The sequence below is a fragment of the Colobus angolensis genome, unplaced genomic scaffold, assembly GCF_000951035.1.
Source record: "Colobus angolensis palliatus isolate OR3802 unplaced genomic scaffold, Cang.pa_1.0 Scaffold319, whole genome shotgun sequence".
In the NCBI taxonomy this organism is placed as follows: domain Eukaryota; kingdom Metazoa; phylum Chordata; class Mammalia; order Primates; family Cercopithecidae; genus Colobus; species Colobus angolensis.
The window spans coordinates 1,929,523-1,942,756 of record NW_012116477.1 but is presented as its reverse complement, the minus strand read 5'-3'; the positions used below and the strand labels follow the sequence as shown (position 1 = coordinate 1,942,756).

Sequence of the window (13,234 nt, the reverse complement as noted above, 5' to 3'; positions counted from 1 at the left end):
TTCACCATGTTAGCCAGGATGGTCTCAATCTCCTGACCTTGTGATCCGCCCGCCTCAGCCTCCCAAAGTGCTAGGATTACAGGCGTGAGCCACTGCGCCTGGCCAGGGCTTTTGTTTTAACAGGACTGCACAGAGTAGATTGAAGGGCAGTGAGAACAGGAAGCTGGGACCAGTGAGCAGGCTACTGCAACAGTCCTAGCAAGAGACAATGGTGCCATGCACCATGGTGCTTGGTTGTATGGGAGAGAGAGTGAAGTAGTTGGATTTGGGTAGAGACATTTTGAAGGTAGAACTGAGAGGATTTGCTGGCAGATTGGTTGGGGTGGGAGGTGGGAGAGAAGAGCTGAGAGTGCTCTGAAGTATTTGGCCTGAGCAAGGGGACGATGGAGTTTCCATTTGTTGAGTTAGAGAAGATAATGGGTGGGGACCTTTTTGGTGGTTTTTTTTTTTTTTTTTTTGTGCCGGCCCCTTGGTGAGCAGGGCCAGCCCCTCTTCAATGTCTGGGCATTCCCAGCTGGGAAGTTTGCACTGCCACTTTGTGAGAAGAGGGGATGTGGAAAAAGACAGTGAAAACCATGATTTGCAGGTGTTTGTTTAAAAAAAAAAACACTCACCATCTCCACTGGTCCTTCCTTGAATGTCACTTAAAGTGAGCCTCTCGCCTCCTTCCCCTCTGAGTGGAGCAGTTTATGCCCAGGGGGTTGCAAAGAACAGCGAGGGCATTCATCTGCTCACAGGCTGGTAAAAAGGCACGTGGGCTGCAGCCTGCAGGACTCTCATTTCTGAGGCCACTTAGGGGATAATCTTGAGAGAAAATTGCCCCATGGATGATTTGTGGGCATGGTGGGCTGGCTTATCCTGAGCGCCTTCCTGTTGGTTGGGAATGTTTCTTCCTGTTGGTTGGTCGGGCTTGTTTCTCCCTTTGCTGACCAGACAGTTGGCAAATGCTCACTTTGCTCCCTCCTGCTTTTGGGAACCTCCCTAGGTACCAGGGGGTGAGGTGGAGGACTGACCATAGCTGACAAGCAGCAATGAAGGGGACACATTTCTAACCTCCCCCAAGAGCATCTTGTTTTTGTTTTGAGATGATCTCGCTCTGTCACCCAGGAGTGCAGTGACGCATCACAGCTCACTGTAGCCTCAACCTCCTAGGCCCAAGTGACCCTCCCACCTCAGCCTCTCAGGTACACTGAGACCACACAGGTGTGCACCACCGTGCCCAGCTAGTTTTCTTTTTCTTTTTAGAGAGACAAACTTTCCCCCCGTTGCCCAGGCTGGACTGGAACTCCTGGGCTCAAGCGATCCTCTGGCCTCAGCCTCCCAGTGTTGGGATTACAGGCATGAGCCACTGTACCCAGCCCCAAAGAACGTCTTATTACACATTCTAGCTCTGGAGTTAGAGTGCTCAGGGTCAAATTCTGGCTTCAATATTTATTAGCTGTGTGAGCTTGAGCAAGGGACTTAACCTCTCTGATCCTCTGTTTCTCAATCCATAAAAACAGGGAAATAGTAGCACCTACTGCATAGGGTTCTTGTGAGAAGTAAATGAAGTAATTCAAATACAGTGTCTAGTCCTTGTTTTTATTCTATGGTAAAAGAGATTGGGTGGGTGCAGTGGCTCATGCCTATAATCTCAGCACTTTGGGAGGCTGAGGCAGGAGGATTGCATGAGGCCAGGAGCTTGAGACCAGCCTGGGCAACATAGTGAGACCCCTGTCTCTACAAAAATTAAAATACAAAAAAGAGAGGACTCGAGCTATGGAAAGCAACCCCTTATCATGCACCTATTGTGTGTCAGCACTCTGTTAACCACATCTATGATGTCAGGTTAACCTCCTGAGCATTCTGCCAAACGGGCATGATGCTTCCTGTCACAGGGGATCCAGCAGCAGTGAAATGCAGAGGTTAAGCCATTGGGTTCCAGCTGCATGACTGGCAGAGGGTAAGGTGAACCCAGCAGTGCCGTGACCACGCCATGCCCTTCCTGAGCGGGCCAGGATGGGTTGTGATGCGCTTCCTACAAGCACAGGGCTGCAGACACATCTTGGGAAGGAGGCATCCCACCCAGCTGGGGCGTGGGCTTCCGTGGCCTCCCATGCGGGTTGTGTGTTCTTAAGCACATCTGGACCCAGGTCTGTGTTATGAGCACCTGCACCCCCAGGATCTCTCCATCACCCGCTGTGCCCCACTCCTCTCTTTCCCCTGGATCAGAAAGAACAACCAACCTTCTCCTCCCACCACAGTGACCTCTTGGCTCCATCCTTTCTCCCTTAGTGCGATAATGACATTTTCTCATTGTAATTTAATTTGCGGGTTGGGTGAGGGGATGATCTTTCTTTTTCCGAGTCTTCTCTCCCCTCTCCCGCATTGAGGCACAGAAATAGTCCCAGCTGTGAGATGAAGGTTGCAGAGTTTAAAATTGCAACTTGGTACTATTTATACTCCAGCCTGAAAGATGTTTTTTTGCGCAGTCGTTTATTTTGTTGTGGTGGAGATGGCTCATGCTGGAAGCAGCAGGAACTGGTGCTATATAAACAGTTCTCTGGGGACAAGTGGGTGGTGAGGGAGCCTTCAGGTGCAGGAGGCAGGGACTAGGCCTGCCCAGAAACCCTGAGCACACCTCCCTGGAGCAGGACAGTGTGGCCTGGTAGGGAAAGCAGATCATGTGCTGGGTGAACTTTCTTCCTGCATGCTGGCCATTACAAAAATAACAACCAAAACTGGTATTTTAGAAGTCATAAAAGTAGTAGATACTTGGGGGGAAAAAACCCTAATTTTTTTTTTTTTTTTTTTTTAAGACAGATCTTGCTCTGTCACCCAGGCTGGAGTACAGTGGCACGATCTCGGCTCACTGCAACCTCCTCCTTCCGGGTTCAAGTAGTCCTCTTGCCTCAGCCTCCTGAGTAGCTGGGACTACAGACGCATGCCACCGCTTCTGGTTAAGTTTTGTATTTTTAGTAGAGACGGGGTTTCGCCATGTTGGTCAGGCTGGTCTCAAACTCCTGGCCTCGGATGATTGGCCCGCCTTGGCCTCCCAAAGTGTTGGGATTACAGGCATGAGCCACTACACCTGGCCAAACCCCTGATTATTTCCCTAATTTTTACACAAGTGCATGAAGCAGTTATACACTGGCAGACCCTTTGCACGTTCGTGATTGGCTTCATTTGTAGAGCATTAAAGGTTTTTTTTTAATGTGTTCCCATGTTTAAACATTGGGGCATTTCCTATCAAATTAGGATTTCTGGCTTCTCTTAGAAAATGGAAAATCTGGTAGCTCCGGGCCTGTGTTTCCTGATGGCGGCTAGTGGCCAGCAGGTGGAGGACTGGATGAGCACCTCTGAGATCACCACAACCCCGATGGCCTGCTTCACTCATGTGTTTTAATGTCTGGCCTGATGACTGGGTGTTTTTTCTTCTTCTTTTTTTTTTTTTAAAGACAAGTTCTCACTGTGTCGCCCAGCCTGGAGTGCAGTGGTGCGATCACTGCTCACTGCAGCCTCAGCCTCCTGAGTAGCTGGGACTACAGACATGCACCACCATGCCTGGCTAATTTTTTTTCTTTTTTTTTGTTTTTTTGAGATGGAATCTCGTTGTGTCGCCCAGGCTGGAGTGCAGTGGCTCACTGCAGCCTCCACCTCCCGGGTTCAAGAGATTGTCCTGCCTCAGTCTCCTGAGTAGCTGGGACTACAGGGGTGTACCACACTTGGCTAATTTTCATATTTTTAGTAGAGACGGGGTTTTACCATGTTGGCTAGAATGGTCTCGATCTCCTGACCTCGTGATCCACCCGCCTCAGCCTCCCAAAGTGCTGGGATTACAGGTGTGAGCCACTGCACCCGGCCAAATTCTTTTTTTTTTTTTTTTTTTTTAAAGGGACGGAGCCTCACCACGTTGCCCAGACTGGTCTCGAATTCCTGGACTTCAGTGACCTTCCTGCCTCGGCTTCCCAAAATGTTGGGACTACAGGCATGAGCCACTGCTCCTGGCCACGGACCCTTTACATATCATAAAAAATTCAAGTTTCCCTTGTCGGAGTCCCTTTCTCAACTCCTCCTGCCCAGGGCTAAGTAAGCCCTATTAATAGGGTTTCCAAAGAAACTATGGGACGCCCAGTTGAATGTGAATTTCAGATAAACAACAAATAATTGTTTTAGTATAAGCACATCTCTTAACTATTAGCAGTTTGGCACATATCATTCCAGGCCTTTCCCTGTGGAGACATGTACTTTTTTTTTTTTTGAGACGGAGTCTGGCTCTGTTGCCCAGGCTGGAGTGCAGTGGTGGGATCTCGGCTCACTGCGTCCCCGCCTCCCAGGTTCAAGTGATTCTCCAGCCTCAGCCTGTGACTATGGGCACATACCACCACACCTGGCTAATTTTTGTATTTTTAGTAGAGATGGGGTTTCACCATGTTGGTCAGGCTGGTCTCAAACTCCTGACCTCAGGTGATCCGCCCGCCTCAGACATTGTTTTGGTATGGTTTGTATCTGGCACTGTCTGCAGCTTGCTTTTCCTCTCCGGGGTATCACCGGGGCCACTGTGTTTATTAGAGCAGGCTGTGAGGCTGTGGACTCCATCTGGATTAGGATTCTTGCCCTGTGCTGTTTGTTAATCTTGTGATCTTGAGCAGGCTACCCCACCTCTCTGAGCCTCATCTGTACAATGTGGACGGTAAGGGTAGCTTATTTCCTGTATTTGTTGATCTTGTCTCTTTTGAAAGCTGTATAGAATGGAGAGACCATGGTGGCTTTAACCAGTCCTCTGTGATGGGTGCCAGGACTGCTGCCCGTTTATTGCTCTTTCAAAGGAGGCAGTAGAAGAGGGTCGAGCAGGAACTGGGCACATAATCCTAAGACTTAGTTTGCTTTAAAAAAAAAAAAAAAAAAAAAGAAGGGTGTTTGTCTCCCTGGAAACCACTTGCTAATCTCTAGGATGTCGTCTCTTTTTCAGGCGAAGGAGGTGGAGGAGACCATCGAGGGCATGCTCCTCAGGCTGGAAGAGTTTTGCAGCCTGGCTGACCTGGTGAGTGGCTGCCTGGGAGGCGTGGATTTAGGCCCAGGCCAGACTTCGGGCCCTTGCTGGAGTTTTCTGGGGAAGCCATTTTGGTGGTGAGTTAGCAACCAGAAGGAATGGGGCAGCAGCCAGCGCTGAGAGGAAAACCACGTGCAAACACTCCCTTCTCTCTCTCTCACTCTCAACCCCAAGTGCTTCCTGAGGCGGCCATCTTGATCTCGTCCTTCCCCCGAGATGGTTTTTATTCCGCAGAGGAGCCAGGAGTGGACCACAAGGTGGCACTCTCGGGCACCGATGCAGGGAGCCGTTCAGCGGGGACACTAGACTATATTTAACTTTCCTCAGCTCTGCACCGTCCCCTGTGCAAACATGGAGACAGCCAGGAAATGGCTTCAGGCCTGTGAGGCCTAGGAGGAGCCTCTTGCCCGGGCCACAGCCTGCGGTGGAGTTGGGCATCGAGTTCCTTCTTGAATCCTTCTGTTCTCTCTGCTTTTACCTCTTACTCTGCCTGGTTGGCCCAAATCTCCTAGTCTGATTGAGGTGGAAGATAGAAGACAATGGCCCAGAAGACAAGGCCTCCCAAGCCAGAGTCTCTAGAAATTGCCTCTAGAGGCTGGGTGCAGTGGCTCACACCTGTAATCCCAGCACTTTGGGAGGCCGAGGCGGGCAGATCACCTGAGGTCAGGAGTTCAAGACCAGCCTGACCAACATGGTGAAACCCTGGCTCTACCAAAAATACAAAAATTAGCTGGTGTGGTTGCAGGCACCTGTAATCTCAGCTACTCAGGAGGCTGAGGCAGGAGAATTGCTTGAACCCAAAAGGTGGAGGTTGCAGTGAGCTGAGATTGCACCACTGCACTCCAGCTTAGGTGATAGATCAAGATTGTGTCTCAAAAAAGAAAAAGAGAAAAGAAAAGAAAAATTGTTTGCAGATCCCAGTGTTCCCAGGATTGCTGCCAGCCAGGTGAGGAGCCCCCGGGAGCACTGATAGAATTTTCTAGAAGCTCCCAAGCTTGTTAGAGGCAAACCAGTAACCTGGGCTTGAGGTGTCTGCCTGGAGGCCCAAAGTGCTCCATGTTGTGACCAGGCCCTGTGTCTTCCCCAGAATGGAGGAAGCCTGGCCACCTGGGCCCAGTGGTATGCGTTTATGTCCCTGAGAAGCACCATGTCCGGACCCTGAGAGTGTTTGTGAGAACCCAAGGGAGTAACAGTAACAGCAGCCCCAGGTGTTCATTGAACACCTTCCTTTGTGCCCGGCACAAAGCAACCCTAGACAGCAGGCACTGAGTCATCCCTATATATTCAGCAGACCCTGGCCCAGCTTCTAGGGTCACAGCAGAAATCCCAAGAGGAACTATGTGGTTTCTTCTCTTGAGTCAAGTTTTATGTTCAGATGTGGGTCCAGGTGGGAGCCAGGTAACAAGACAGGCTTTTAATAGCCTGGATTGTCCTTTCTTTACCACCATGCATTGGGCTCTCTCTCTCTCTCTCTCTCTTTCTCTCTTTCTCTCTTTCCTTCTGTCTATCTGTCTTTCCCTACCTCCCTCCCTCCCTCCCTCCCTTCCTTTCTTCCTTCCTTCCTTTCGAGACAGAGTCTCGCTCTTTCCCCCAGGCTGGAGTGCAATGATGCGATCTCAGCTCACTGCAACCTCTGCCTCCCAGGTTCAAGTGATTCTCCTGCCTCAGCCTCCCGAGTAGCTGGGATTACAAACATGCGCAACCATGCCCAGCTAATTTTTGTATTTTTAGTAGAGATGGGGTTTTACCATGTTGACCAGGCTGGTCTCGAACTCCTGGCCTCAAGCGATCCTCCCGCCTCAGCCTCCCAAAGTGCTGGGATGGATTATAGGCGTGAGCCACCACGCCTGGCTGTATTGGGGACTTTCTCAGGAATGGGCTCCGTGATAAGCTTGAGTAGGCAGAGGCAGTTCAGTCCATCTCCACCCCCACCAAGCCCCAGTGAACATGGGGAGGCTGATTTGGGTACCAGTTGGTGCCATCCCATGCTACAGTGCTGTCGTGAAGGTAAGGTCAAGGTGTAAAGGGATTCCAGAGCCAGGGGTGTTACGTCCTGCCTAGGAAATTGGGAAGGCTTTGTAGAACAGGTGGTAATGAATCTGGGACTGGAAGGAGAAACAAAGAATTCAACAGATTGGGAAGGAGGGCATTCAGGCAGAGGGACCAGCCTGTGCAAAGGTGGGGAGGCCAGGGATGTGGTATGGCTGGGCACCGGGTGGAGGATCGTGGCTGCAGGCAGGGAAGGCAGGTTGGGAGGATGGTGTGGATGGATGCTCCAGAGACACCTTTGTTCTCAAATCCCATCCCGTCATCCACGTGGGCATTCTGTGCAAGGAGACCCAGCATCAGCCTGAAGAGGGCTGGGGTCAGGAGTCCATGTGGACAGGTGGAGAGAGACCCATGTGGCCCAGCCCTGAAAAACCATCGCAGCTTCCTGTGGTGGGAAGTGTGTGTCTGTGTTGCCAGGAGACTCAAGATTGCAGGCAGCATTGGGCAGGTCCTCCTCACTCGAAGCCTGGAGATGCTTCATGGAAAGATTTAATCCTGCAGCCACACACAGATGACCCACAGGTCCAATCCTGCCTGCAGATAATTTGATGTTTCTGGGGGGGAAAAAAAGGCATTAGCTTGTGACATTTTTAGAATTTCATGTGAAAAATCTGGAGTTCTGGTTTCTCTCAGAAAAGCAAAGATCTGGCCCTCCTGGGGTACTCATTCCTACCTAGCAAGCGTCGGCCACCATGTCACGTGGCAAGCAAGCGACCGCCTGCTGTGGGCAGCGAATGTGCTTTCCAGCTTGCTGCAGTGCCGGCTGCTCCCGGGGAGCCTTCCTGACTCCACAGCCGCCACGTGCTTGTGTATTTTTGATAGATGATGTTTCTGTGTTCTTTTGACCCTACTGAAAGTGGGAAAATAAAGCCAGACCAAGAGGATCCCGTGTTCCAAGAAATGGAAGAGAACTTGCATCCTTTTGGAAGCAGTCTCTTCCCATGTGTCTGTGTTGACAGGATGTGCCCAGCCAGTTCTGCAAATATGTGACGCTTTTGGGACCCCTGGGGGTGTTTGAGCTTATAGCCCCTGCATGGGCACGCTGTGCCAATGCCATTTATATTCTAGAAATCCTCTTGGCCCCTAGAGCTTCACGCTTGGCTTACCTGGTATGTTTGCTGTGTGCTGTGGGACTACCTGACTGCAGAGAGAGGTGTCCGGTGATCAGCCCTAGCTTGGGGCCTCTTTTTCTCTTTAAGAGCTGCTTTGAAATCCAAGCTAGGGATGAGTAGGGTCCTCTAGGGGCAGGTGATGTCACACCATGGACCACTGACCCCCCAGGTCCCTGCCTCGATCTTCAGAAACACTGTTTGATCAATTTACACGTCCGAGAGAAGGCAGGCCCTGGGCTGCACGGTTTAGAGAGAAGCTACTTCCTTTCTGATAAAATTGGGGCTGTTAGAAATCAAAGTCCAGCTTCCTGTCTGCTCTATTAGTTCTTCCACTAGCCTGTCCTGATCACTCCCTGTCACTGAAATTCACCCCTTTGTTCTGGGACCTCTTTTGACATTTGATATAATGCCAATTGTTGGCACTTCACGTTCTGATTCCTCCCACTGTGGGGCCATGGACACGTCACATTACCTCTCTGAACCTTTATTTTTTCCTCCATAATATGAAGATAATGGTTCTGATTGTCCATTGCTGTGTCAAACTACCCAAAAATTTCGTGATGTAGAACAACCACCCATTTATTCTGTGGGCTGGAGCAGGGCACAGACGACTCAGCTCATGTGAGTCGAAGCTGGCTCCTTCATCACTTGTCTGGTACCTGGGCTGGGCTGGCTGGGGCTGGTTGGTGTAACTTTCTCGTGCACGCTCTCCGTGTGGCTGGCGTGGGCTTCCTCGTGGCATGGCTGTTTGACCTCCCCAGAGCAAGCAGTCAGTCCAATGGGCAGGAGGGAAGCTGCCACATGTCTTGAGGCCTGAGTGTGGAAATTGACACAGTGTCACTTCTGTTGTAGTTTATTGGTCAAAGCAGTTACACAGCCTAGCCAGAATCAGGGGAGAGAACCTGTATTCTACCCCTTCATGGAAGGAATTAAGGAGTTTGTGGCCATCCTTAATCCACTACAAATAGTTTCCATCTCCAAAGAGTTACTGTAAGGGATAGATGAGGCAGAGATGTGTGCTTTACACCCACTAGAATGGCTAGATCTTAAAAACCACCAAAATACCAAGTGTTGGCAAGGATGGAGAGCAACGAAGCTCTGATACATTGCTGGTAGAAATGAAAAAAAACCACAGCCACTTTGAAAAACAGCTTGACAGTTTCTTACAGGTTTTTTTGTTTTGTTTTGTTTTTTCGGAGACACAGTCTCACTCTGTTACCCAGGCTGTAGTGCAGTGGTGCTATCTCAGCTCATTGCAACCTCCGCCTCCTGGGTTCAAGCGATTCTTGTGCCCGAGTAGCTGGGATTACAGGTGCCCACCACCACGCCTGGCTAATTTTTGTATTTTTAGTAGAGACAGGGTTTCACCATGTTGGCCAGGCTGATTTTGAACTCCTGACCTCAAGTGATCCGCCCACCTCAGCCTCCCAAAGTGCTGGGATTACAGGCGTGAGCCACCGCACCCAGCCTCTCACAAATATGAACATGTGCTTAACCTACATCCCAGCAATTCTAGCCCTTGTCATTAGCAATAAGGAATGAAAACAAGTGCCCAAACTGCACAAAGATTCACATACAAATGTTCATAGAAGCCTTATTCGCCGGGCGTGGTAGCTCACACCTGTAACCCCAGCACTTTGGGAGGCTGAGGCAGGTGGATCTCCTGAGGTCAGGAGTTCAAGACCAGCCTGACCAACATGGCGAAACCCTGTCTCTACTAAAAATACAAAAATTAGTCGGGTGCAGTGGCATGCACCTGTAGTCCCAGCTACTCGGGAAGCTGAGGCAGGAGAATCACTTGAACCCGGGAGGTGGAAGTTGCAATGAGCTGAGATCGTGCCACTGCACTCCAGCCTAGGTGACAGAGTGAGACTCCATTCTCCCCCAAAAACGAAGCCTTATTCATGATACTCCAAACTGTAAACAACCCAAATGTCCATCTGCAGTAGAATGAGTAAAGCAACTGTTGTTTATGCATATATTGGAATACTACACAGCAATGAAAAAGAATTGACTGCTATACACAGCAACAGAGATGATCTCACACAGGTGATATGGAGCAAAAGAAGTCATGGCCGGGCATGATGGCTCTCACCTGTAATTCCAGCTCTCTGGGAGGACAAACTGGAAGGGCTGCTTGAGCTCAGGAGTTTGAGACCAGCCTGGGCAACATAGGGAAACCCCATCTTTATTTTAAAATAATAATAATAAATTTAAAAAGAAAAGCTTGACACAAGAATACATTCTGTGTCATTCTACTACTCTGAAGTTCAGCAATAGGCAGAACTAATCTATGGGTGGTCTAAGTCCTGTAGTGGTTGGTCTGGGGAGGGTAGTCATGGCCTGCAGGAGGCCTTACGGGGTGATGAAATATTCTATATTTTAGTCTGGGTGGTGGTTACACAGATGTAAACATGTGTGTGGATTCCTTAAGCTGTTCCACTTATGAGCTGTGCCCTTTCCTTTGTGTCACTTAGATCATTGCTGAGCACAGTACCTGCTATTTATTAAATGACTAATAAATGGTAGCTACTAATGCCATCATCGTTATTACCAAAGCACCAGAGGGGCATGACGCTGATGAAGTTACCCACAGTAAGGCTGGATTTGTAAAGCCTTTCAGCTCAGTGCCCTGTGGGGTTTGGGTAGCTTGTCCGGTCCCTCTGAAACTCCAGTGGCCTTGGGCCCACCTTCTGCCAAGGAGCAGACTCGTACTTCGCTCACATAAATGGAGAACATTTCCTGTTGGCCTTGGCCCAGCAGTTGCATTTGGCGTGGGTGCGTGTTCTCGGGTCGAGTGCGTTTGGCTCTCCTTCCTAGGGGCCCTGAATCATTCTGGACAGATGACTTTGCTCTGTGATGACCTCAGCACCTGCTGCCCAGACTTCTGGGCTCTGGAGACCAGCTCTGGAGAGGTGGGAGGATAGTTGGGGGAAGGGTCTGGGACCCCCCCAGGCTGGCACACCTGGTTGGGTGTTTGTCCTGGCAGAGGCTCTAGAGCATGGAGGCTTCTTCACTGAAATCTCTCTGCTCTTCTCAGAGTGTACCCCAAGGCGCGCAAATGTAAACACCTGTAATGTGATGAGAAGTGAGTTGGGGGTGAAAAATGTGCCACTTTTCTTTTGACTCTTCCATAAGAAGAAAGTGCTCCTCTGGGTAGCCATGGATTCCATGTTGGGGAGACTGTAGGGAGTGAAGGGGACTGGGGTTAACAAAAGTGGCAGCTGTCACTCAGCTCCAGCTGATTGTTGCCATGTGGAACATGGGCTCAGTGTGGCCAGGTCTTGGCTCAGTGTGGCCAGGTCTTCTGATTTTTCACAAGAAGCCAGAGATCTGGGTTTCTAAGGGAAATATCCTGACTTTGATATCTTGGCATCTGGTTTGGTTTTACTTTTTTTAGGCATGGTTGGGCTGACACTGCCTTGGCCCAATGGAACGACATCTGTAGACCTTTGGTATTAGGAAGGGTGGCCTCAGGCCCATCTGGATTGGAATCCTCCCTCTCCCACTTTCTGGCTTTGTGACCTTGGGCCAGCTCATTTAGTTTCTCTGAGCCTCAGTTTTATCTCCCATAAAATAAGGTTGAAGAAGAAATATTTCTTGCCTCACAGGGCCTGTTCCCAGCACACAGTGAGAGGTCATGGAGTGTGTCTGTTGCTATCATGCCCCTCTAGACTGGACCTACGTTAACCCTACAGTTCTGTTTTTTCTTTTAATCAATTTTTAATTTTTTAAATAGAGATGGTGCCTCACTATGTTGCCCAGACTGGTCTTGAACTCCTGGCCTCCAGTGATCCTCTCACCTCAGCCTCCCAAAGAATTGGGATTACAGGTGTGAGCCCCTGCACCTGGCCCTAAAGTTTCTTTTATGGTTCCCAGCCCAGGGTGGAACCAAGGGTAAGGTTTGGGGTCTTTCAGCCCCTGGGATTGCCCTCCCTGGCCCCTCATTCTGAGTAACTACCTCTGGGTAAACCTCTGGGCAGGTATAAACAGTTCCCTGTTGCCTTTGGTTTCAGCCATTGGAGAAGCTGCATCAGAGAAGGGATTTCTCTAAAAATAAAATAAGAGGCCGGGCGCCGTGGCTCACGCCTGTAATTCCAGCACTTTGGGAAGCCAAGGTGGGTGGATCACTTGAGATCAGGAGTTCAAGACCAGTCTGGCCAACATGGTGAAACCCCATCTCTACTAAAAATACAAAAATTAGCCAGGCGTGGTGGCGGGTGCCTGTAATCCCAGCTACTCGGGAGGCTGAGGCAGGAGAATCACTTGAATCTGGGTGCAGAGGTTGCAGTGAGCAGAGATGGCGCCACTGCACTCCAGCCTGGGAGAGTGACTCCTCTCAAAAAAAAAAAAAAAGGGAACCAAAAAATTAACCAATTAAAATTAGGGAAAAAAAAAAAGAGAAGAGACTTCTTTGTTCCCAGTTCTTTGGGATTTAGGGGGCGAGGGTGGTCCCTGAATCTCCTTTCTGCCACTTTGTCTCCTGTAGGTTGCCAATCCCAGCCCATACCCCCAAGCTCATTCTCACCCCTCCCCCAGTTTGTTTCTTTAGAAATTAACAGAAAGATAGATTCAGGTTTGCTCCCCCATGTTCTGACCTTGCCCTGGAATTAATTATCTGCTCTTTGCTACATCAGGGTGATTTTCTCCAAGTTTAGCCTTGTTGAGGAATGAGCTTCTCTCTAGAAATCTGGCCTTGGGGAAGAAAGAGAGGAGACTGAGGACTTTTCCCTGTCACTGGTAACAAATGCTGGAGCCAGGCAGAGCGTGGAGCTGGGGTGAGACAGTGGGGAGGGGTGATGACTGTGGAAACCCCAGCACTTCAGGCCCATCTGGAGGGAGCAGCCTCGGCCTTTGCTGCCTGGGGAGACTCAGGCCCATCATTGCCAAAGCTGCTGACTTAAGAGAAGCTGTAGATTCAGAGCTAATTACTTGAATTTTTAAAACTACATTTATGTGTTTTTTATTTTTGTTTAGTTTATATTTACAGAAAAGTTGCAAAGATTGTTCAGAGAGTTGCCATATTAACCCTAAATTTTTT

General features: G+C 49.7%; 1 protein-coding gene across 1 annotated transcript in view; it reads left to right on the top strand.

Annotated features, from left to right (window-relative positions):
• BCAS4 (breast carcinoma amplified sequence 4) overlaps positions 1 to 13,234 on the top strand; it is a 56,843-nt gene that overhangs the window by 28,042 nt on the left and 15,567 nt on the right. Inside the window, exon 2 of the mRNA XM_011951372.1 lies at positions 4,952 to 5,023. Within this exon, the coding sequence (XP_011806762.1) occupies positions 4,952 to 5,023 (72 nt within the window). The remainder of the gene's footprint in view (positions 1 to 4,951; positions 5,024 to 13,234) is intronic.